This window comes from Cavia porcellus, unplaced genomic scaffold (genome assembly GCF_034190915.1).
Source record: "Cavia porcellus strain 051 isolate PalLab524CR breed Dunkin Hartley unplaced genomic scaffold, mCavPor4.1 scaffold_19, whole genome shotgun sequence".
Taxonomy (NCBI): Eukaryota; Metazoa; Chordata; class Mammalia; order Rodentia; family Caviidae; genus Cavia; species Cavia porcellus.
Window position 1 is genome coordinate 64921870 of NW_026947502.1, and position 24561 is coordinate 64946430.

General features: G+C 47.5%; 1 protein-coding gene and 1 pseudogene across 14 annotated transcripts in view; one reads left to right on the forward strand and one right to left on the reverse strand.

The window, feature by feature from the left end:
• The window catches only part of Mroh1 (maestro heat like repeat family member 1), an 86342-nt gene that overhangs the window by 52892 nt on the left and 8889 nt on the right, over window positions 1-24561 (forward strand). For 8 of the 14 annotated variants that reach the window (XM_063231256.1, XM_063231255.1, XM_063231267.1 and 5 more), the window contains 19 exons: window positions 8977-9087; window positions 9343-9487; window positions 9682-9722; window positions 9897-10104; window positions 10390-10442; window positions 10876-10983; window positions 11334-11453; window positions 11689-11811; window positions 12751-12897; window positions 12985-13011; window positions 13860-13994; window positions 14227-14306; window positions 14469-14583; window positions 14691-14786; window positions 15297-15401; window positions 17324-17459; window positions 17574-17686; window positions 18761-18913; window positions 24181-24335. In XM_063231256.1, the coding sequence (XP_063087326.1) occupies window positions 8977-9087; window positions 9343-9487; window positions 9682-9722; window positions 9897-10104; window positions 10390-10442; window positions 10876-10983; window positions 11334-11453; window positions 11689-11811; window positions 12751-12897; window positions 12985-13011; window positions 13860-13994; window positions 14227-14306; window positions 14469-14583; window positions 14691-14786; window positions 15297-15401; window positions 17324-17459; window positions 17574-17686; window positions 18761-18913; window positions 24181-24335 (2171 nt within the window). The remainder of the gene's footprint in view (window positions 1-8976; window positions 9088-9342; window positions 9488-9681; window positions 9723-9896; window positions 10105-10389; window positions 10443-10875; window positions 10984-11333; window positions 11454-11688; window positions 11812-12750; window positions 12898-12984; window positions 13012-13859; window positions 13995-14226; window positions 14307-14468; window positions 14584-14690; window positions 14787-15296; window positions 15402-17323; window positions 17460-17573; window positions 17687-18760; window positions 18914-24180; window positions 24336-24561) is intronic. The other 6 variants (XM_063231258.1, XM_063231261.1, XM_063231262.1 and 3 more) reach the window with 6 other exon arrangements.
• LOC106026188 (small ribosomal subunit protein eS24-like) lies at window positions 5623-6056 on the reverse strand (annotated as a pseudogene).

Below are 24561 nucleotides of genomic sequence, written 5' to 3' on the forward strand. Positions count from 1 at the left end.
AAGGCTTCACTGCTAGGGTGCACCGCCGGGCACTGGGACCTGGTTTGGGCTAGCCTACTGGGTCTTAATCAGTGGCGTCACACAGGCCAGGCACTGCCCACCAATCCCGCTTGAGAAGGGAATACGCGACTCATGTCACTGCAGCGCCTGTTCTGGCAAGTCTGCCCGGTCCCAGTATGTCCTTTGCTGGAGCCTCCTACTCTATGAAAGGGTCCCCGTTCTGCTCACTCACCGCAAGTTAATGTAGGGCTCCCTGCTAGTCCCGTTCTCAACTCCGTTTGCAGATTCCCGCTCTCAGAGCTTTTGTGCGTCTCTCTCCCTGCCCTGCAGATTTGGACGCAGCAGCGGCAGCAAGAAATTCTAATCGCGGCTTCTAGTGGCGCGGGTTCAAGCTTCTGTGCTGAGATTTTATCTGTTCCTGTTATAGGACCAAGATTGGATTTCCAGTTGGTTTCTCTTAGCTTAGTTGATTCCTGGGTCGGCAGGGTGTATCTCCCCTTGCTTAGTACTCCTCGTACCACACCATTCCTGGGTTTTAAGTGGGGTATCTCAGAGAGCATCTGTAGCTGCTGCTGTCTATCTGCCATGTTCTTTCGGAAGTCTTTTTTTTTTTTTTTTTTTTTTTTTTTTGAGACAAGTTCTCACTGTGCAGTTCACCTTGTATAGTTCAGGCACTGTGTAGCCCAGGCTGGCCTCAAACTCAGAGTGACCCTCTTGTAAAGGCCTTCCAAGTGCTGGGATTATAGGCATTTACCACCATGCTTAGCTCCTACATTCATTTGAAACCTAAAGATCAGTGAGTGAGCTGATTCCTGTTCTGCCACATCCAACAGGAGAACAGAGCCTACTGGTCAAGGAAGCAGACTGAGGAGGTGGGATCCATGCATCAATTTGGGTGCTTTTCACCTCAGTGATTTTATGGGTTATTAAACATTAACTGAAGAAGCCAAAATCCATTTTAGTTTCAGTATTGGGAATTTGAAGATTCTTTTTTTTTTCTTCTTTTTGATGTAGGCTCTCACTACTCAGTTTAGGCTGGCCTGGAGCTTACTTTGTAGCTCAGGCTGGTCTCAAACTTGCAATGATCCTCCTACTTCAGCCTCCCAAGTACTGAGATTACAGGCATGTGCCATCACATTGGCTTTGAAGATCTCTTAGTATTTGAAAACTAATAAATTTAATAATTTCACATAGGAAATATGCTTTTACTTTCTTTTGTAAAGAAGGCTGTATTATGAATTCTGAAATAATGGCTCAACATTTCAAGTGGAATGAAAGGTAACAGACTTAAATATTTTTAAAAAGAGAACCTCACTGCTCAGTGTCCACTATTGGAGGTTAGGGCTAGCATGGGCCTGTGGGGGTCACTATATAGAGCTTTCTGTTTTTACATGTTTCAGTTTGCCATGACAAAATGTTTAAAAAATGAAACAAAAAGAGGACATGCTGCTGTAAGACAGATGGACTTTGGGATAATGGCAAATGTGCTGCAAACAGAGGTGACAGCCAGTGGCAGGGAAGCACACAGATGAGGGAGCTGCTTGCTGATTCTGCAGCAGCCAATTGGATGCAGGCCATCACAAAGAGAGAACTGGGACCCAGAATCCTTGGTAGCATTTAAGAGTCCCCTTAAGGTTTTTACAGAAGTGTGAGTTAAAACTTGATGCAATGGTACACACCTGTAATCCCCTCTATTCAGAAGACTGAGGCAGGAGAATTACAATTTTAAGGTCACCCTGCACAATTTAGCAAGACCCCATTTCAAAATAAAGTAAAAAAAAAAAATTGGGGCTGAAAGTCAGTTATAAAGTGTTAGTCTACAAGTGTAGCCCTGGGTTTAGTCACTACAAAAAGAAAAAAATGCAAGTTTAAACATTAGAATTATTGGCTGGCATAGTGGCACATGCCTGTAATCTCAGCATTTAGGAGGCTGAGGTAGGAGGATTATTGCAAGTTTGAGACCAGCCTGGGCTACAAAGTGAACTCAAGGCCGGCCTGAACTGTATAGTGAGACCCTGTCTCCAAAAGATTTTAAAAAAAACAAAAAACGAATTATTTGTTAGTGTCATTATTTTGCTCTTTTATCTGTAATTTTTGTTTTTCCCTTTTCTTTTTTTAAAATTCTATTTTAAAGAGGATAAAACAATAAAACTAATCAAAACAAACCAGTGTAAGAGATATAAGACTTCAAAACATTATGAAATCAATAATAGTTACTATAATGCCTCTTGATGTCTTCAAAATAGCGGCTGATAACTTCGGACATACTAAAAATAAAACAGAATAAAATAGAAACAATAAAAATGAAACAATGAATGCAATAAAGGACTTCAAAATAAGCCAATAGTAAATCCAAAATTACTACCATAATATTTCTTGCTATCTTTGACATAATGAGCGAGTAGGTTACCATTGGATTTGACATAATCAAACAAATCAAAAGAAAATAAAATCCATCCTATCAAAACGATGGAAATGATAAAAGCCTTCAAAGCAAGACCATAGGGAATCAACAATGGCTACAACCCTCAAAAGGAGTTCCCCCCTAGGTGTCACACTGCATACCCATATCCTCTGAGGCTATGATCAGACCACTGGCCCTAGACCTGCAATGTTAGTGAAACACCAGAGCACCGCAGGCATCTAATTGCATTTCACCCCCATAGCTATCATCACAGCCTGTGTTTCTCCAGATAAGCTGGTCACTTATGGTAGGGACGGGGGTTGGAGGGGGTGGTACTTCTGGTTTGCCAGCTCACATGCCAGAAGGGGCTGGGGCCCGTCTGTTCTAGTCTGGCAGTGGCTCCCTGTGGTGCTGGTTCTCAGACTGGGCTTGCTTCCTGGTGTGGTCTTTCCTCTTTCTCTTGATCTTTCTTTTAAAAGTTAGATTTTTTAAAAATCCATTTTATTTCAAAGAGAAAAAAGAAAACAAAATTTCAAAACATGTCAGTCGGGGCAACAATTGTATATACATTGTGCATTATCATCTCCAAATCATTCACCCAGAGCACAAGACATCTGCATTCAGTTGTCTGAATAGTACCCATACAAATCTTTCTCTTCAGTGAACTCAGAGAAATCAATAATATAACTATATATTTATATATACATATATATACATATGTTGTTTCAGCTTCTCCCACTAGTGAGGTAATATAATGTTTACACTTGTGTCTCATTTATTTCACTAATGAGTATGTAATCAAGATGCATCCATTTACCTATAAAGGCTCCAGTTTATCCTTATTAATGGCTAAGTAGTTCTATATAAAAATACCACATCTTTTTTATCCATTCGTTAGTTGTTGGGCATTTAGGTTGTTTCCAAGATCTAGCTATTACAGATTATGCTGCTGTAAACATGGGTGCACATATATTGCTGTGGTATGATGTTTTTAATTCTTCTGGGAAGACACCTAGAGGGGAATAGCTGGGTTGGATGGGGCCTCCAATCCTAGTTTTTTGAGGACTCTCTGCAATGATTTCCACAATGGTTGCTGCAGTCTACACTCCCACACCAACAGTGGAGAAGGTTCCCTTTTCCCCAGAGCCCCTCCAGCATTTGTTATTGGTTGATTTCTTAATGATGGCCATTCTTTCCAGGTCAAGGTGGAATTTTAGTGTTATAATTTGTATCTCTCAAATGACCAGAGATGTTGAACATTTTTTTCACTTATTTATTTGCTGTTTGTATTTCTTTTTATGAGAAATGTATATTCATCTCAGATGCCCATTTTTGGATTGGGTTTTTAAATCTGGGCAGACTGATTTTTTTTTTTTTTTTTTTAGTTCTTTATGTGTTCTGGATAGTGATCCTTTGTTTGAGACACAGCTAGCAAACATTTTCTCCCACATTGTGAGTTATTTCTTCACTCCGTTGGTGGTTTTTCTTGCTATGCAAAAGTTTTTCAATAGGGTGAGATCCCAGTTGTTGATTCTTTGTGATAGTTCCTGTACAGTTGGAATTTTGTTCATAAAGTCTTTGCCTGCAGCAGTGTCTTTTCTTGTGTTATGTTCTAGAAATGTTCAGTTTAGGGTCACTCTAAGGGATTCTCCATCACATGTGAGTTTGGGTTGGGCTCATCTTGTGCGTGGACATGGCCAGTTGACCCAGCATCCTGTGTGTCTTCCGCACTGACGAGCTGTCCCTGCGTCCCTGTCGGCGTCAGCCAGCTTTGCGGCCTCAGTTGTAAGTGCCTTTTTGTCCTCACTGCACACCTCATTGCTGTGTCAAAGCAGCACATCTGATTCTTCCAACTCTGGCCTTTTTTTCCAGTCATGTTTAGCTATTATAGTTCCTGTTTCCATGTAAATTTTAGGAGCATCTTTATTTTCTATAAAAATAAACCTATTGGAATTTTTAATGAGTTTGTTTTAACATGTATTTGAAGAGAATTTAGCTTATGAAACCATTACATTTCCACAATTATTTAGCTTTTCTTTGATTTCATTAGTGTTTTGTAATTGGTAGGATATACAGTCTATATGTTCTGGTATATGGTTAGATTTGTATCTATTTGGTTTTTGTTTTATTTTATGATCCTGGAAATTGAACCCAAGGGTCTCACGCATGCTAGGCAAGCACTAACCACTGAGCTACATCATCTTTCTTCTTCAAATAGGCAATCTTCCCCTTTTCTATTCTCATATGAATGTCTTTTATTTCTCATTGCATTGTTTAGGATCTGCAGTGTAGTGCTGAATGGAAGTGGTAAAGCCAGGTGTACTAGTGCACCCTCCAGCTACTCAGGAAACTGAGGCAGAAAGATTGCAATTTGAAGGCCATCCTGGACAATTTAGATTCTGTCTCAAGATAATTTTTTTTAAATTGTACTATGAAGGGAGCTCATGACCTTGTGCTTGTAGGACAGTGAGCTATATTCCTGGCCTCAAAATAAAATTTTAAAAGGGGCTGAAGATGTAACTCAGCATTCCTGGGTTAAATCCCTAGTACTGGGGTAGGGCAGTAAGTAGTTGAGAGCTGACACTTGCTTTTTTCCCATGTCTGTAAGTTTTAAGAATGTTGTTAACAGACCAAAAAAAAAAAAAAAAAAAAAAAAGCACTAGGGGCTGGGGATTTAGCTCAGCGGCATAAGTGCCTGCCTTGCAAGCAGGCAGTCGTGTGTTCGATCCCCGGTACCAGGAAAAAGACAAAAAAAAAAGAATGTTGTTAACAATAGGTTTCATATCACTTTACCAGGTTGAAGAAATTCCTAATTGTCTGAGACATTTTTTGTGTATGTGAAATATCTGAGGTTCTGTTTGATGGGTCAGAGTTGCCCAGATTCATTGCTTCAGATTCTGGCCAACTGGAACTGCTTAGAAGGGAATAAATACCTTTACTTTAGGCAAACTCTAACTCTACCCTATCGTAATGGGCATCTCAGGAGCTAAGATGAGTGTTCATGGTCAAATGATATGCATTCCTTGTCATGATGATGATCAGTGACCCTGTGTTCCCTTGATTAACGTTGTTCGCTTTTGAGAGAATCAAAATTTTATGTGTGAATTGAAGCATTTTTGTAAGGAAGCTCTGCATATTGATTAAAAACACAGAATTATCACCTGACCAGAATCTGAGATACCTGTTGTTTTTTGTTGTTGTTGTTTTGTTTTTAGCTTTTACAGTTTGTACATCCTCCTGCGAAAAAGGTGCATCCCCGCAGGCAGGCACTGCAGTCTGTACTCGTTGGCTTTTTTGCCAACACCAACGTTAGCCTTTGCGGTGCCCCTGACTTTCTTCACTCTGTTCTTGAGCTCCTTCTACTACTTTCTTGAGGTCTTTTTCTTCTCATACAGGCCTCGCAAGTCTATGCTTGGGTTCATTTTTCTTTGTATAATCTGAGGAATTGTAAACCATGCCACCACCAAAATGGGTTCTGAATCCAAACATGAAAATGACATCTGGGGTTGTCTTGCACATTTTGGCAAGTTTTTCCTGAATTTCTGTCTTAGGCACTGTTGCTTTCCCAGGTTGAAGGTCGTCAGTAACCGTTTGCTTCCTCGGAGGAGTCAGTCATGAACTTCCAGGTCCGGATGGTTACTGTGTCATTCATGATGGCAGCAGATCCTCAGACAGCCAGGGAGGAAAAAAGTGAAGTACATGTTTTTGAGGAACTACAATAAGCTTTTCCCTTTGTAAAAATGGCCAAGGAGGCCACTCAGATTGACACTGATGGATGTGAACACAATACTGTTAATGTTTGAGAAATGCACTTTTCAGAGGTGTCAGCATGTGTTCTAATATTTTCCATAAACAAATACGTTGATGTGTGGTTATAGATACATTCTATAACAAGGCTGTGCTTAAATAAAAGGTCATACAGTTGGGAGCCTTCCTCTGATGTTGGTGTTGATGTTCAAATTTTCTGATTTGGCCAGTGGAGCCTCATTTCTGTGTCCTTGTTCTGTGGCCCCTCAGTCTCTGAGCCTTGCCCTACTTTGTGACCTGTCTGGAACTTTTCTGGCTTCTATCTCTGTGGAATCTATTTAGATAAGCTGTATTGCTAGGAAAATTCTGTCCTTTCTTTCTTTTTCTTTTTGTCTTTTTGAGTCAAGGTTTCGCTATGCGGTTCAGACTGCCCTGTAGCTCACTTTGTGGCCCAAGCTGGCCTCAAACTTGCAGCCTCCACTTCTAAGTGCTGGGATTGCAGGCGTGTGCCACATGCCCCGCCCTTTGTTTCTTTAACTATTTCTTGCTCTCCACTTTTATGTCCTTCTTAGTCCAAAATAATTGTTATCTAAATGTTAGCCCTTATGTTTTTCAGCTTTTATTTCATTCTCTTGAAATGTCTTTTTTGCTAGGCATGGTGGTGCATACTTGTAATCCCAGCACTTGGGAGGCTGAGGCAGGAGGATCAGTGGGAATTCGGGGGGGAAAAAAGTCTTTTTCTTTGGAAATCCTTTTCAGTTTGTCCTTCGAAAGTGGTAATTTCTTCCCCAGTGATATCTATTATATAGTTGATTTCCTGAATTGACTTTTATTTGTATTGTTACAATGCCTTTTTTTTTTTTTTTTTTTTTTTTTGGTACTGGGGATTGTGTTACTATTTCTTACATAATATTTCTAGATGGTCTTGTTCCTGGCTCATATGTCATTAATTTTTATTTATGTATTTACTTTGTGATACTGGTATTGCACACAGGGTCTTCACATTAAACTATCTGTCAGAGTACTTTTTTTTTTTAAGATAGTAGTTTGCTAAATTGCCCAGGTGAGGCTCAAACTTGCAGTCTTTCTCCCTTAGCCTCTCAGAGTCCTGGGATTGCAGGGGTGCACAGCTGTGCCTGCAATAATTTCCATTTTATTTTTTTCCTGTTTTTTATTTTTTTCTTTTTCTTCTTTTCCTTTTTTTTGAGACATGGTCTCATTAGTAATTTAGGCTGGCCTTGTATTTACTATATTTCCGGGGCTGGCCTCAAACTTGCAGTTCAGCCCCTTGAGTGCTGGGATTACAGGCATGTACCACCACACCTAGTTGACTATTTCTCTTTCAAAATGTATTTTTTTAGATTAAGTACATGTCCTTGGACTAAGTATTAATATATCTGCTTCTGGTAGATTTTGTCATGTTGTTAGTGTTCATTTTTAAAAAGTTTGCAGTGTCTGGTTTGTTGCCCAAATGTTTCTTTTATGATCTTTCCAAGCCTGTGTATGGACAGGTGTTTTTGTTTTTGTTTTTTAATTACTGCTGTAGACTTTTGATGTCATTGCTGGTCAAAGAGAATCTGCCAGGTCAATTTTTGCCCTTAAACTTGTTGAAGTACTGTTTTTCGCTTAACAATTAGGCCTCCAAAATATGTGTGTTTGGCATAATAGTTCATCTATATTTTTGCGACATGCTTTAAAAATGGTTTTTCAGGCTTGAGTATGATATGGTGATGTACACCTATAATTCAAGCACTTTTAGAGGCTAAAGCAGGAGGATCATGAGTTTGAGCTGAGTGTGGACAACTTCGCAAAAACCTTGTCTCTCAAAACAAAAAATAAAATAAAATAAAGTAAAATAAAGACTGAGGATTTACCTCAGTGCAGAGGCTCTGGATTCAGCCTTAGTACAGAGTGAGAGACAGAGACAGAGAAAAGGAAGCTAAGTTGGTTGTTTAGGGTCCTAATAGTACTGTTTTGCTACTTGATCTTTGGTCTAAGATAGTTCCTTTTTTTTTTTTTTTTTTTTTTTTTTTTGGTACTGGGGGATCAAACTCATTACCTTGTGCTTAACAGGCAAGTGCTTATTCCATTGAGCTATAATCCTCAGCTCAGGTTCTTTATTAAAAGTCTCCTGCAGCTGGATATGGTGGCCCACACCTGTAATCCCAGCACTTGGGAGTCTGAGGCAGGAGGATAGCGGCAAGTTCAAGGTCACCCTAAATGACGTAGTAAGACTCTGTCTCAAAAGAGGAAAGGAAAAGGGAAGGAGAAAGAAAGGAAAAAAGTCTCCTACAATTATTGCCAGTTTTTCTGTCATCCAGTATTTGATCCTGGTGTTTCAAAGCATGAGTGGAAGGCTCACAAAACATTTAGAAAGCAAAAGTTATTTTCTTGCAGGGGGCTTTGGAGCGCTGTCCTACCAAAGTACAGAAATGTCTGAGGAAAAAACTACTTTCCTGCCCAGGCTTTAAGGTTGGAGTGTATTGGTAGAAAACAGGAGCTTTCTTACTTGGTCATCATCTCCATTTTAAAGGCTGCCACATTTCTCTCAAAACAGTATAGCCATGTCAGACGCAAAGTTGGCTTTGTTTTTAGTTTTTTCCTTTATGGAGTCAGTAGATTATAGGAAATGGAAACTGAATCAGTCAAGCCTGTCTTTTTGGGTGATTTCCACACAGGTTCTTGTCCCTTGCAGCTGCTGTCATGCCCCACAGGAGGCGGGCAGACTTGCTGAGCTTCCTTTCCTTGCCTACCATGTGTCTTTGTGCTGCCGCCTGGCTGTGGAGAGCTATTCATGTGCATTCTTGCTTTTACCCCTTCCCCAGCCAGAGAAACAGAACCTTGAGGGTGAGGCCCTGGCAGCAGAAGACAGTGTGCGAGCTGTCAGCATCAGCACTCTCTACCTGGTCAGCACCACGGTGGACAGAATGAGCGATGTGAGTCAGGCCAAAGCCTTTGCCCCAGACTAAGCACCCCCATCCTGGGTAACAAATGAGCCCTGTGGTTGATGATGCAGCCTCTCTAGGGCAGTGGCCTGGCAGTGTTCGACAAGCAGCAGGACACGCAAATGGACTGCCCAAACTTGAGCTCTTTGGAGGCTGTCCCCCCTACAACATACACTTGTGGCTTCTCCAGCAGTGCTAGCTGCCCTGGAAGCTGCAACTGCAGACCAGGGTCCTCTGCTTCCCCAGGTGCTCTGGCCCTACCTGCTGGAGTTCCTCACCCCTGTACGCTTCACTGCGGCCTTGACCCCACTCTGTAGGAGCCTCGTGCATTTGGCTCTGAAGAGGCAGGAGGCAGAGGCAGATACCTTGCTGGTCCAGTATGACACCCACAGTACGCAAGTGTGATCCCCATCTGAACCTGCTGTTCCTTTGCACCTGACTGCAACCTGCATCTGACCCCAACATAGCTCTGCTTTGCACCTGACTCCTGCTCCTATCCTTACCCGAGATGTGTCCCCTGAATTTGACCCCAGTCCTTCCTCTTTTCTCCCCACCTCATGACTGTTTCCCCCGTCTTTTATCCAGCAAACCTCCCATCTTCCTATGCTGTGATCACAAGACTGCTGGTAAGCATTACTGTTTCTAAGCACACAGGATACGTCACCACCCAAAGGGGGGAATGAGACCCTCATCAGGTGGCTGTGGCACCCTCCAAAGGGGTTTGAAAAATGGGCTTTCCCTTGTGCCTGAATGTTTCCTAGTGGCCAGCACGCACCTGTGTTGGGCACTTTCGTCCTTAGAGCTGTCCTGCTACATTTGCACCAGGAGGTGCTGGTGTCAACGTGGACCACCTCTGCCTCTCTCAGGTTGTATCTTCCAGCCCCTACCTGGGCAATGGGCGAGGGGCAGCCTCGCTACGTCTCCTGAAGGTTCTGCAGCAGAACATCCACCCCTTACTGGCCCAGCGATGGGAAACAACCATCCCCCTGTTGCTGGAGTATTTAGATGGTGAGGCTGGAAGGTTAATGGGGATCCATGAACCACTCAGACCTCATGTTTGCCAGCTGATGTGAACTAGGGCTGTGTAATTTAGAAAAAACAGTCTTGGCTATAGTCCAAGCAGAGGTCTGGACAGTGTAGGGCTTATGTGGGGCTCCCTGCAGATGTTGCTGGGCTAGCTGCTTCTGGAGGCTCCAGAAGATGGGGAGGTACATGGTGTGAGGCTTCCACTTGTGCATATTGGGATGGCTTGCCCAGTGGGACCCAGAACAGTAGGGCCTCTGGTCATTGCAGAGCATACTGAAGAAACATTTTCGCTGAAGGAATGGGAGGAAAAGCTGCTGATGGTGAGAGCTGGGAGAAGAGGCTGGAGCATGGTCTGGCTGCACTGAAGCATCCTCTAGGTTGGGTCAGGAGAGCATGGGAGATGGATGCCGGGGACTACATGCTCCTAGGATTGTACTGCTTGCACTGTGGTGGGGCATGGGTCCAAGAACATGGAAAGTCTTAGGGGAGGATGGCAGCTGGCCTCAGATTGCTGTGACAAGGCACCCACCCTCTAGCAGCAACACCAAACTGAAGGAATTTGGGCCACACTGGCATGGGAGCTTCCTCTTCTACCCCTGCCTGGCTCAGAGTCATCTGTGCCCGAGCCTACTGATGGCTGCCCATCCAGGGCTTGCTCTGCTGTCCACAGTCAGCTCGGAGGTCACCTGCAGACCAGCTGGCCATCCTGAGGCATGCCCAGTCTTCAGCCCCTCACTGGTGCCTCATCTGCAGTTCCTGCAGGAAACTCTGGCTGTCGTTTCTGACAATACGTGGACTTGCCAGCTGAGCCTGGAGATGTGCAAGCAGCTGCCATGTTACAATGGGACACCCCAGGAAAAGGTACAAAGGAAGGGCCAGCAGGGGGTGGTGGCATGGTCCTCAGGCTCTAGGCTCCTGAACCATGAATCTGCATCATTTTGTCTGGGGCTGTCTCCTGTGACACTGGTGGCCCTGGTAGAGACAGGAAAAATAGGGCTGTGAGCCACCTCATAGTATAAGGCAGCTGGGACTTGAGGGTGCCTGCTGCCTGCCTCTGGCTTTTAATACATGGTCCAGGATGCACACCTCCACCTACACAGGGGCCTCACCCATGCAGCTGGTGCCATGATGCTGCTGCAGCAGCACTGTGGCAACACAGGTATCCTATTAGCCAGGAGTCATGCTTGCTATGTTCTCTGTCTCTGTTGTAGAACTTCCTATATAAATGCATAGGAACTACCCTGCTTGCTGCTACAAGTAAGGAAGTGGTGAGGAAGCATCTGCAGGAGCTTCTAGAAACAGCCAGATACCATGAGGAACTGGAACATGAGGTGGGGAAGCTGGACACCAAGGGCTGGCTGGCAGTGGCCACACTGTGTCCTCTGAGGCAGCCAGCATGTGTGTGTACGTATTGCGCGCACTTAGGAATGTGTGCACATGTGCATGGATGGTGTGTTGTCTGCACAAACATGTATACATGTGGGCAGTGTTTATACCCCCACATCAAGCATGCTTTAGAGTGAAGCCTCCTCATCTCAGTGTGAGCACTTCTGTGTGTCCCCGCAGGGCCTCGCCTGTTGCTTTGGGATCTGTGCTGTCTTCCACCTTGAAGACACTCTGGCCCAGCTGGAGGACTTTGTGAAGTCTGATGTGCTCAGGAAATCCAGTGGCATCTTTAGCATTTTTAAGGTACAGAGCTCACCACCCAGGGTGGAGGTCTGCGCCTAGCAGTTTCCCTACATTTCAAGGTCCTGGTGGGCAAGTCCTATTCTTCTGAAGACAGCTCTGCCTTTTCACAAGTGACACTGGGGAGCAGATGAACTCAGGCTTGGGTAGGTAGGAAGCATCCCTTGCCCTTCTGGATTCTGTCCTATGGGTGTGAGTTCTCCTCTTGGCAAAGGGCAGAAGGGCCTCCTAGAAGCAAATTTAGCTGTCCCTGTGCTTGCTTTTGCCAGTAATAGTCCTGAGACAAGCTCTGGGACACAAGAGTGTATAACCAGGCAGTCCTCACAGACCTCGGCTGTGCTTTTATATCAGAAACAAGGCCTATGTAAGAGAGGATCGTATCCTATCATCCTCACCCTAAGTTCCCTTAGTTCTGTCTCTGGTGACTGCCCCAGCTACAGAGCCGTAGAACTGGCCAGGTGTAGAGGGCCTACTCAACCATTTTTGTTTTGTTGTTTTGAGATAAAGTATTGCCATGTAGTTCAGGTTAGCCTTGAACTCACCATGTTCCTTCCCCTAGAGTGACTTTGAACTCAATGCATTCCTATTGCCTCAGCCTCCATGTGCTGGGATCACATGCATGTGTAATCATATCTGGCTCTCTTCACCTTGCTTGTGCCTTCCAGCAGCCAGACTCCCCCAGCTCTTCTGCCTGCCAGTTCCTCTTGCATGGTTCCCCCTGCTCAGGCCTCTCCTTCTTTCATTTAGTTCCCATTGCACCCATGGGGGCCTGCTGTCCCTGGGTGGTGCTCCGAATTATGCATCTGGTGTTGCTGGTCAGCTTTGACCCTCCTTCCAAGAGGACTGAGGAATTTTAGGAACACATGGTGTGAGTCCACGGCTTCCTGTGTGACAGCATCGCTATCTGAGTAGCTGATAGCTGCTGATTCCTTTGCATGCCAGGATCGAAGTGAGCATGAGGTAGAGAAGGTGAAGAGCGCACTGATCCTGTGCTATGGGCACATAGCAGCACGGGCCCCCCGAGAGCTGGTGCTGGCCAAGGTGGAATCCAACATCCTCCCCAACATGTTCCAATGCTTCAACAACAAGGTGAGTCCTGTGGCTCTCTGTGGGGCTGGTCCTGATCATGCATGTCATAGTTGCATGTCTTAATTCATTTCACTTTTTATTGTTCAGGTTCTGGGAATAAAAGTAGAAACCAAGGTACAGTGTGGAGGAGCTGCATGTGGTGCTTTCCTCTCTTTCTGCTGGGCTGGGCTGTGGGGGCAGAACCAGACCAAAAGACACAGGGCTACCTGGCTAGCCCTGGGGGACTATCCTACAGTATTGTTCCAGGGCCTTCTGCTCATTTCTCATTGGAGCAGCCTCTTTTCTTGGGGCTTGAATGGCCAAGCTACTACTCTAGGGAGGAGCAGGGCTTTTGCTACCTCTGAGTAATTAGGCTTAGGCCCACATTCTGGGAAACTTGTGGGCCTACCTGCCTTGTGGCAATGGCCCGTCCAGACCAGGGACAGCCCCACAACTCCTCTGGCATTGCTGTCTGATGCTCCCGAGGCTCCTTGTCTCTAGACCCCTGGAGCTTCTGGAGGACAGCGGAGCCCAGGACCGGTGGAGATGGCGTTAGAGGCTCCTTGGCCTCACTAACACGTTTCTCTTCTGGCATTAACCTGACCAGCCCTCACAGAAACGATTGGCCTCTTTTGAGGAGCAGAGCATAGCCTTCACCTTTGCCTTCTGGGCCTGGCTGGCCGGATGGTGCTCCCTCCCACCACACAACTTCTGTGCGGCCCAGCTGGGCAATCTCCTCAGCCAGGCCCTCCTCCCACCTTAGGGCTGTGACCACACACCATACTCTGGGGCTGTCTGCCCATGGCTGGGAATCCTCTGTTAGGAGGACTGTTTAAAGGACTCCTAGAGATATAGAGGAGTCTTGTCTGGCTGCATAGGGAGAGCAGCATGTGTGCTGGCCTGCACTGCTAGCAGCCCTGGGGACCCGGAGGTAACCACCCGTTAGACTGTGCAGCAGAGTGCCGGCGGCCTCTTGCATCTAGGTGTTTCTCCAGGACCCAGCCCTGAAACTGAGCCTCGTCCAGAGCTTGTGCATGCTTAGCCAGACTGCCCGCAGCGGCACTCAGCCTGGCTCCTTCCACTTCTCAAGGAAAGCAGAACTGGTGGCACAGATGATGGTGCGTGCTGGGCAGACACTGCTTCTGGGGCAGGTTTCTGGGAAAGCAGGTGGTGGATCGTGGTGGTTCTGTAGAAAAGTAGAGGCAGGACCTAGGGAGGTGAGAGAGATAGCCCTGGAGGGGTGAGCAGAGCCCTGGGCCCCAAGGAGCTCTCACTGGTTAGGAGGCTCAGGCCCAGCAGGGAAAGAGGGTAGTGCCCTCTAAAGACTGAGTCTGTGGCCACCTCACCCAGGAGTTCATCAGAGCAGAGCCTGCAGACTCCCTGACCACATCCCTTCGGAAGAAAGCCATGCTCACCTGCACTCACCTGGTGTATCCTTTGCTGCCTCTGTGTATTATGTGTGTGTGCATGTGCTGTGTGGGTGCATCCAGAAGCCTGCAGCTGTACCATCTGCAGAGACCTGAAGGTTTCTGGGGGGCTGGCTAAAAGACCTGGGGCACAGTCATGGCTAGGGCCCTTAACTTGTTTCTCAGCTCTTTGGAGCCGCCACTAGAAGAGCAGGCACAGGCTGACATGATCCATGGCTGCCTACACAGTGTCATGGCCCTGCCTCCTGAGCCTCAGGGAGAGGATGGTGGCTGCCAGGAGGTACTGTATGTTCCCCTCACCCTGCGTGCATGTTTGTGGAGGCTGTGGGAAGGTCACATAAGTGATGGGATCACCTGGGGGGCTGGGTGGTCTGGCTGTCCTTCTAGCCCCTGTATCTGGAAACAATACGTGCCCTTGAAGACTTGCTGACAAGCCTGTTGCAGTGGAACATGACCCCCCAGGGCCTGCAGGTCATAATTGAGGTTCGTGGGGCTGTGCAGTCATGGGGATGGAGGAATGGGAGCGCATCGTAGGGACCATTGTGTGCACTCTGCAGTGGAGGGTGTCTTTGAGCAAGCAGGCAGCACTCCTTCCTGACACAAAAGGGCAGTGGTGACCCAGTGAGGGCTATGCAGCCTGCCCCCGTCCCCACTGTGTGGTACTAGGAGGAGGAACATGCGTCCTGGACACAATCTGGGGCTGGTGAGATGCTGGGACACCGACCCTGCTGGCATGCCCTTCCCACTCCTTTCAGCAACGCAGTGCAGCCCTCGTCTGGGAGTGTATCCTCCATCCTGCCTGGTAGCCCTGGACAGGGGACAGGGCAAAGTCAACTGCAGTGGGCCCTGAGTTGGAGGCCATGTGCCTGCCTGGCCCTCGGGAGTTAGAGGGGTGACCTGGAAGTGATGCTGAGCCAGCCCTCAGGTGCACAGAGTCCTGTCCTCCTGGGCTGCCCCAAAACTGTCACCTGTGTGAAGCTCCGCTCTTCCTAGCACCTGAGGCCATGGATCAAGTCCCCACGGGGCCATGAGCGGGCACGGGCATTGGGCCTGAGTGCCCGCCTGCTGCACTACTTCCTGGAGCACCTGCAAGTCAGCGTGAGTACTGGTTTCTCTGTGCCCCCTGCATCCCTTCCCTAGACCACTGGGCTCAGGAATCCTGCATGTGGCCCTGAGTCCAGGCCCTTCTCTGGCTGCTGCCTCCACTCTGAAATGAATCGAGGACCTGCCACAGCCAGCATCATCCTGAGACATAGCTTGGAGCTCAGTCAGTCATGGCGTGGCTGACATGCATCCAGAACTTCACTGCTAAGTTGTTTGACTTGATTGGTAGTGTTGATTTTTTTTTTTTTAATCAGTCTGTGTTAATCAGAACTTCTCTCTGGCACAGATACTGGATCTTTTTGGTTTTTGTTTTTTCTTGCAGCTATGAACTCAAGGCCTTCACACTGAGCTACATCCTCAGCCCATTTTTTATTTTTATTTTTAGTTTTTAGTTTTTATTTTGAGACAAGGTCTCACTAAATTGTCAAGTTGTGATCCTCCCTCCTCAGCCTTCAGAGTGCTGGAATTAGAGGCATGTGCTACCATCCCTGGCTAGATATTGGTTTCAAACATCTCTGGTTTTTCTTTTTGGTTTTTTGTTTGTTTGTTTTGAGTTTTTGTCATTGTGTTTGTTTGTTTGTTTGTTTGTTTTGAGTCAGGTTCTCACTATGTAGTTCAGGCTGGCCTTAAATTCAATAGTAGCTATCTTTAAATTTGCTTCGATCCTCTTGCTTCGGCCTCCCAAATGCTGGGATTACAGGCATGTACCACCATGCCCAGCTCAAACATCTACTTGTCACCTATCAGGACCATTTTGAACTTGTCCTTTGGTAGTTTTTTAAATTTGTTTTGTTTTGTTTGAGAGAGGGTCTCCCTATGTAGTTTAGGCTGGCCATGGGCTCACTTTGTAGCCCAGGCTGGTCTCAAATTTGCAGCAATCTTCCTGCCTAAGCCTCCCGAGTGCTGGGATTATAAGAGTTCACCACCATGCCTGGCTATCGTAGTATTGTTTTTAGTACACAAAAATCACTGGCCCCTGTATGGGCAAGCTAGAGGCCATCACTGGCCAAATCTGGAAATTTCTTGATGGCTATCCCTTCAGTGTGCATCATTTCCCCATGGTCTTTTTCCACTTGCCTTCTTTTTTTTTTGGTCTTTTTTGAGACAGGGCCTTGCTATGCAAGTTCAAGCTGGCCTTGAGCTCACTTTGTAGCCCAGACTGGTCTCGAACTCGCAACAATCCTCCCACCTCAGCCTCCCAAGTGCTGGAACTACAGGCAGCCACTGGCCTCCTGCCCTGAGCCACCACGCCCGGCTTCCCACTTGCCTTCTTTCATGGCCTGTTTTTCATAATGTTTGACTGGATTTTATTTTAGTCTGGGTTGTGATGAATGTAACCTAAGAACATAGCCACCAATGCTGAGGTCTTGCAGCCAGGACCTAGGAGTCTTTCCCTCCTGACCTGTATGAAATGCTTTCTTCTCATCAGTGGTAGACTGGGAGGGGTTGGTTGGTTTCTAGAGTTTCAGAAGCACCTGGGGAGAGAGGGAGACAGGGAGCTGGCAGAGGTTAGGTGCTGTTACAGGCCCCAGGGAAGAGAGCACTAGGGGAAAGACAGACGTAAGAGATGGGCTGGGACCCCATCAGGACAAAGGGGTTTTATGTGCCTCCTCCCTTGTGTTACCCCTTTAGGGGCTTCCTCTTCATCCCCTGATCGTCCCTTTACCTCCACATACTTGCTTTTCCCTCCCCTACATAGGGACACTTCGAACTAGGTGTGGTCAGCTCAGCTGAGCTAAACAGATCCCACACTGAGGGGATGGGGAGAAGGAACTCACAAGGGCTGACTGGCCAAGGGAAGGCCAGGGCTGTGGGGCACAGTCCACAGGGCCCTCCTTGTGTCTTGGAGGTATAAGCTGTGTTTTCCCATCCCCTAGCATTCCCATAGCCCAGGCCCCTGTGCTGTCTACCCCCAGGCTCTGGTGCCCTTCCACAACCTGGGCCTCCTCGTCGGCCTCTTCTCCCCGCGCTGTGCGGACCTGTGGCCTGCCACCCGCCAGGAGTCTGTGAACTGCATCCACTCCTTGCTTTACCTACAGCTGGGCTATGAAGGTGAGCTCTGCTCAGGGCAGGAGGCCAGGTGGGCGAAGTGCTAGGAGGGATCAGCCTGGAATTTGGTTGTGGGCGGCTAGGAAAGGTCTCAGTCTGACTCCTCCTTCTCCTCAGGCTTCTCCCGAGAACACCGTGATGAAGTCGCCGAGCGACTCCTCACCCTCAGAGACAGTTTCATGCACGCTGACCCTGCTGTCCTCTTCCATGCCTGCCATAGCATAGCCCAGGTATTGCCAGGACATGTGCTTGGGAATGAGGAGCTACATCTCTTGGGGCTAAGAAGGACTTCAGAGATGGCAGGCATGTCCTCTGGGCTCTGCAGGTGCCATGGAGCCTGTAGGTGCAGAGCAGGAGCTATAGGATTCATTCAGAGAACTTGTCTGGAGCCAGGTCTGGCCAGCACAGCCTACTCCTCCCATGCCTGCCCTCTGTGGAGCACCATAGTGCACACAAGAGAATGATGCTGTGTGTGGCAAGGCTTTGATGGAGAATGAAGAGGCAATGAGAGCTCAAGGCCCAGATGGCCTAGTGGCTGCTGCCACCTGCACCCCAGCCTGCTCACTCACTTAAGATACTGGTTTCTAGAGCAGGGTCAGGCTGTCGTATGCTAGCATTTGTGTTAGTAGCCTGCCTTGACCCAGTGCCCAGAGAGAGTGACATGAACTGGTCAGCCGTAGCCTCTAGCTTGTCCACCACTGGGCCAGTGGTGGGCCTTTCCTTGGGTGCCAGCTGGTAGAGGCATTTTATCCCACTGCAGTCTGGGCATGGCTCTGTGAGTCAGGGTGCCCAGCCCCGGCATGCTGCCTGTGTAACCTTAGAGGCCACTCAGAGGTGCTCTCTTTCACTCACCTTTTGTGAGCCCTTTCTTGGGCAGCTCTCCCAGACCTGGGTGTCTAGCAAAGGAAAGGAGAGAGAGTCACCAGGGCCCTTTTCAGGAGAGCAGGGACCTACCCTGGGCCAGTCAGGATGCAATAGGACCCTAGTGCCCTGGTGTCTGCCACTGTCACGTTGCTTGTCATCTTCCCTGACTAGTCTCGCTTGGTAAGAGGAGAAGAAAAAAAATTCTATCCACTGCTGAACTGGAGGGCAGCCACAGGCCTTCTGTGCCTATGGCAGGATACTTCCTGATCCTTCTGGTTGAGAGTCCCCAGTCCTGTAGCTGTCCAGGGACTACCTTCCAACAGCCACCCGGGGTTGGAAGACAAGGAGGAAGGTCAGGAAGAGGGAAGCCTGAAATTTTCTACCTGAAAGTTTTCTGTTTAGGGCCAATGCACCTCGGTTCTTCTGTACCACTCTTCTAGATTATTGCCAAGCGCCTCCCACCAGACCAGCTCATCAGCCTCTTGCTAACTATGTTTGAGGGTCTGGGAGACCCTGACAAGAACTGCTCTCGAGCAGCTACTGTCATGATCAACTGCCTACTGAAGGAGCGGGGCACCGTGCTAAAGGAGAAGGTAGGGGCTATGGGCCAGCCAAGCCCAGGGTCAGGACTGGGTACTTGGACTCCTCTGCTGGGACTTTCTTCTCTTAGACCCTCACAGCTTAGCTCCCTTTCACTGTGGGTGTTATGGCCAAATCTTTTTCTTTTTCTTTTGTTTGTTTTCATTTTTATCGGTACCAGGGATCGAACTCATGACTGCCTGCTTGCAAGGCAGGCGCTTATGCCACTGAGCTAAATCCCCAGCCCCCAAATCTTTTTCTTATATCTGAAGACAGGTCAAAAACAACGAGGGCTGGAGATTTAGCTCAGTGGTATGAGTGCCTGCCTGACAAGCATGAAGTTGTGAGTTTGATTCCCGGTACCAAAAAAAAAAACAAAAACAAAACAAAAAAACACAACTCTACTAAAAAATTTAAGAGGTAAAAAGGGAAAGAAGAAAGAAAATATAAGTTGGATATGTTGGTATGTACCTGGGCTGCTCGGGAGGATGAGGTGGGAGGATAGCTTGAGGTTCAAGACCAGCCAGGCAATGCTAAGCTTACTGAGCTAGGTGGGGGGAGTGGCACCCGACTGAATGAGCTCCCTGATCTCAATACTGATTGAGGACACTGGTGCAAAGTCTCCCATATCTTCAGAGGCTTTGCAAGTGCAGGGCTCCATGCCCCTGTCCAGACGGAACTGCTGTACTGCATTACACACCTCTACGTCCCTTTTCCCTCTGTGCCTGTAGGGTCTCAGATCCATACCTGTTCTTGCGCTAATGACTTCACAATGGTACATGAGTGCCCTGAAAGGCAGAGCCGGGGCCCAGCCTGCTGCCCTCCAGGGAACATGAGCCTCTGTGCTGAAGTGAGCACAGCAGCAAGGAATACCCAGACACACTCAGCCCTGCCACCACTTCCACAGCACCTGGAGCACAGCCTGGCTTGCAGGTTCTGTAGATGGCATTAAGCCTTGAGGTCATACACATGATTCCCTGTAGTGGCCCACGTGTTCCTTATAGTGGCAGTCATCCCCATTCACCCAGCACCTCTGAGCACCTGTATGTTTAGCTTTCAGTTTGGTTGTTAGGAAAAGAGCCTTAGTGTCCCTGGGCCTGAGGGTATGCAAAGGACACATCTGGAAACCAGCAGTGTCCTGGGCAGGGGCCAGTTGGTGAACAGACTCCAGCAGCCAGTTTGCCAATGGCTGGGTTTCCTGCCCTTTCCTAGTGAGTATGTGATGCTCTACGTTAAGGTTTAATTCACATTTCTCTGTAACTTATGAGCACTTCGGCATATTACCAGCTACTTGGATGCCCTTTCTTGTGAAGACACCAGTCTTATTTGCTTGTTTTTGGTTTTGTTTTCTGGGTTGAGACAAGGTCTCATTATGTAGCCCAGGTTAGCCTTGAACTCAGGCAGTCTCCTGCCCCAGGCTGCTGAGTGCTGGGATCACAGGTGGGTATACCACCATACCTGGCAGTGCATAAGATCTTTAAGTTTGACAGAGTCCTATGTTTCTCTTTTTGTTTTTTTGGCTGTACATCTTGTGTCATGTCCAAGAAATTGTTGCCAGATCTGTTGTCAGGAAGCTTTTGCTCTGCTTTTTACAAGTTTAAAAACTATAAGTTTTAGGTTCCTCCCTTTTTTGGTAAAGTTAGATGTCCTACATGTACCTGACGTAATAAGCTAGCATCATGGTCCAGCCAGCAGCACTGTTTCTAATCCCAGGTTTAGACTCAGTGTATCTGTACCTCAGTGCCCCAGACACACCTGTAAATTAGTGTGCTTGTACCCTGGGCCTGCTGAGGTGATGCAGACCTCCATTTTCTTCCTTCCTTCCTTTCTTTTTTACTTTCTTTTTCTTTTTTGTGCTATGGATTGAACTCAGGACCTCCCACTTGCCAGGTAGGCACTTATGCCACTGAGATAAATGCCTGGCACCCAGATCTCCATTTTCTATCCTGCCCTGGGAGATCTTGGCAGGGGATCCTCATAAAGACAGGCTGATGTGCTGAGCTTCAAGTCTCTCTGACGAGAGATCAGAAGATATGGTTCCAGCAACTGACGTGGTGGGACTGAGCTAAACCCAACATAAGATACCTATAAATGGCACACACTATAAAACGAAGTGTGAGGCAGGACTGAAGAACATAACAGGCTCCCAGTGGTGAGGGGAGGATCCACTGTGGGCTGAAAGGGACCTCAGTTAAAGCAGACAGCTTGGGGCAGAGAGGAGATAATATAAAAATGGTCTGGAAAGTTCTCAGAGAGACATGGCCATTGTATCAGCTAGCCATTCCACTCCTCAGTGCTATTCATGAGAACCGAAAATGCAGTCAGACAGAACTTGTAAACATGTAAATAGCAACATCCAAATACCCATGAGCCCATGAATAAATAAAATGGTTCATCCACACAGTGCAATATTCTTTGGGTACTTAAAGAAACAAAGCACGGAAGAACCTTTTGCTATGGAAGAAACTTGTTTCTGTCTAACAGTGAAAGGAGGCAGACATGAAGGGCCACATATTGTGTGATTCCATTTTTGTGACATGTTTAGAATGGGCAGGTACACAGAGACAGGAGGTAGATTAGTTGTTTCTAAGAGAAAGGGAAGGCACTGACTGCTTCCGGGGGTAGGCTTTCTTCTGGGGTGGTAGAAATGTTTTGAAATTAGCTATGTGTTGGTCATAGTCCTTAAATGTGCTGAAACTGATATAGGATAAATATAATGCCCAGCCTGTTAAATTCCAGGTATACCAAGCTCATTCCCACAGCATTAAGGAATAAAGTCTCAAACCAAAGGAAGAAGTTAGGGGAGCTTTATGAAAATAAGGAAAAAAGAATAGCTTTTGGATTTCTAGGAGGGGTCCCAAATGGATGTCCATGAGGCCTTTGTCAGGGTAATTTATACAGCAAAGCCACAATGTGGGTACCACATAGGTCAAACTACAACCAACCTGTGGAGTTACAAGTATAGCTTAGCTAGTATTGATCTAATAGGGAAACAGGTCACATTGCAATAGTACATAGAAAGAAAGCAGACTTTGGGCCAGGGATGGGTCCAGATTCTCTGGTCACCCACCCATGTAACTGATGCCTATCTGAACCTCCCAGACCAACTGGTACTATTACAGTATAATTCTAAGTTACTGTTTATCCGTTATAGAGGCATGAAGCCTGGCCATTGCATCTTTATCTTGAGGCCTGACCATCTTCACATGTGCCTCCCACATGTCTTTATTTTTGTGCTGACTTCCTGAAAGCCCGGTCCCTCTCTAACTGTATATTAATTTCTAACTTAGTTGCCATAATAAAACCACTCACAGTGAGTGGACTGCATGTTACCTGAACAGCATCTCCATGAAGCTATTGAGAACAAATGGCCAGATCAAGAGAGGACCTGTGTGAGGCTCATGGTGAAGGGGAGGAGCTGCAGCCTAAAGGCACAGTTGGGCCTGAGGCCAGACCAAGCTTGGAAAGTGAGGGATGCAGACAGGACCTCGAGTGGTGGTCAGCTAAAATGCATCCTCTCATCCCCGACTGGATAGACCCTGCCCATCTGTCCAGGAAAGGGGTCTGTGCAAAACTTGGGTTTGAAAGCCAGTACTGGGATTCTAAGGTTGGAAGTTAGTTTGGAAATCATTTTGCCTGCAAGCCCTCTATACCTAACTGTTGCTCTTGCAGTTGAAATGTATCACAGCAGGCTGTATACAAAAGTCACTGCCCTCAAGCACTGAGGAGCAAGCTGTGTGCTAAAAATTCTTTGCTGGAACCCCACCCTTTCTTACTGTTCAGACTTCCTAAAAGAGGCTAGTGTGTTGCTTAGTATAGCACTTACCTAGCATGCACAAAGCCCTGGGTTCCATCCTCTGTGCCACAAGCGAACAGCCTTCCAGGAGCCAGGAATATATAGGGAACTGCTCCACAGGGCAACTGGCAGAATCCACAGGCCTTTGCCATTCCTTGTAGGGTACAGCCGGGCAGGGACAAGGAGCAAGCAGATAGGGCCAGGAGAGAAAGGAAAACAGGTGATAGAAAGGGGGCAGGGGGTGCTGATACAGAAGAGCTATGAGTTGGGCATGTCAATGTTTTGCACTCAAGGCCCTCAAGTGAGATGTGTCAGTGTTGTCAGCATGCTAAAGAGTGCCTCAGCATGACAACGATGAGTGAAGGAGCTGCCCTGTGCCTGTGCTGCTCTCTGTTAACAAAACTGTCTTCTGAACCCCCAGCCTTCTCTCCTCTACCCTCCATGCCTGGGCCTGGAAAGGTTCCCATCTGGAGCTCGATCTCCTTCATGTCTGTTCATCCTTCTTGAATGTCTTTTTGGTCTCCTAGGCTCTTTTTGCCTTTTTAATAGCACAGATCAGCTAGTGAGTCCTTAGGCCACAGGCAGGAAGACTCCAGCCCTGGGTATAGTGTGCTGGCTATTCCAGCACAAGCATGATGCTCTCCACCATGACTGCACCATTTCCAGCTTTGGCAGTGTGGGGTTACCATGGTGGGGCTGGAGTGGAGACTCATGAGCCAGCACTCTGAGTGGGCACAGGTACCTTCAGGATGAGACCACTTTAGGAGACACGCTGACCTGCTGGGAGTTGCTAAGGGGCTATCCCTCCAGGCCATTAGACTTGGTGTAGATCTGGGGGACCCCAGAGCCAGAGTCCTTCCATCCACCTGCCCATGGTCCCCAGTGCTCCCATTACCTGCTTTTTATAGCAGCAGGATACCTGCAAACTCGAATAGACAGTGTCCCAGATCTCACTCTTTTCTTCTCCCAAGTTCGGTTCCATTGTCATTGATACTCTGGGTCTGTTTATCCTCCTCGGTTCTTTCTAGGAGGAGGTTGTAGCCCAGATGGGTCCTTACAGGCTGAATCACAAATGTGGTGTATGAGTTCAAGGAACTTCAACCCTGTCAGTCCTGAGTTCATTCCCTGGTAACCCATGCTCTATACCAGCTCTCAGGCCCACAGAGAAAGGTAGATCAGAGGTTTCTCTGCATTTGCCCGAGGGCTTTCGTCTGTCTTGTCTTGTATGCTAACACTGAGACACACCCTGGCCCACTTATCTCTTCCCATGTGCAATCTGGGTCTTTATTCTGATGACCACACCACTTTGCTGCCCATTCCCTGGTGGTTGGCAGTGCCCAGCAGTCAGGAGTAGGGAGTTCTACACAGCCAGGGCAAGCGGCTACTCCTTTCTTGTCTGTGTGTTCCCCTTGGGCCACTTTGGCTGCATGACTTGATTACTGTATCTTGTCCTTTTCTGTTGCATGTTGTGTGTCTTGTCCACAGGTGCCTGAGATCGTGAGTGTGTTACGTTCCAAACTGCAGGAAGTCCATGAAGAGCACATCCTGCCTGCTGCCCAGCACAGCGTCTACCTCCTGGCATCCCAGCATTGCACCACTGTGGTGTCCAGCCTCCTGGGCAGCCCCCTGCCCTTTGACAGGTACCTGTTACCCATGGCTAGCTAGGTAGAAGTGCCTGTCTAGATCCCAAGCTCGAGAGTTCTCCCTGCCTGGTACAGTGCTTACTTCACCAGCCCTCCTGCCTGTGCTCCCCAGCTTTTCTGTTTGAGTCCCCATGTCCCTGAGCTGTGCACAGCAGTGACTTTCTGGACTCCTATTCCTTCTGGGCAAGGCTGTGTAACCTGCCAATGGGAGTGTGCCTGTCCG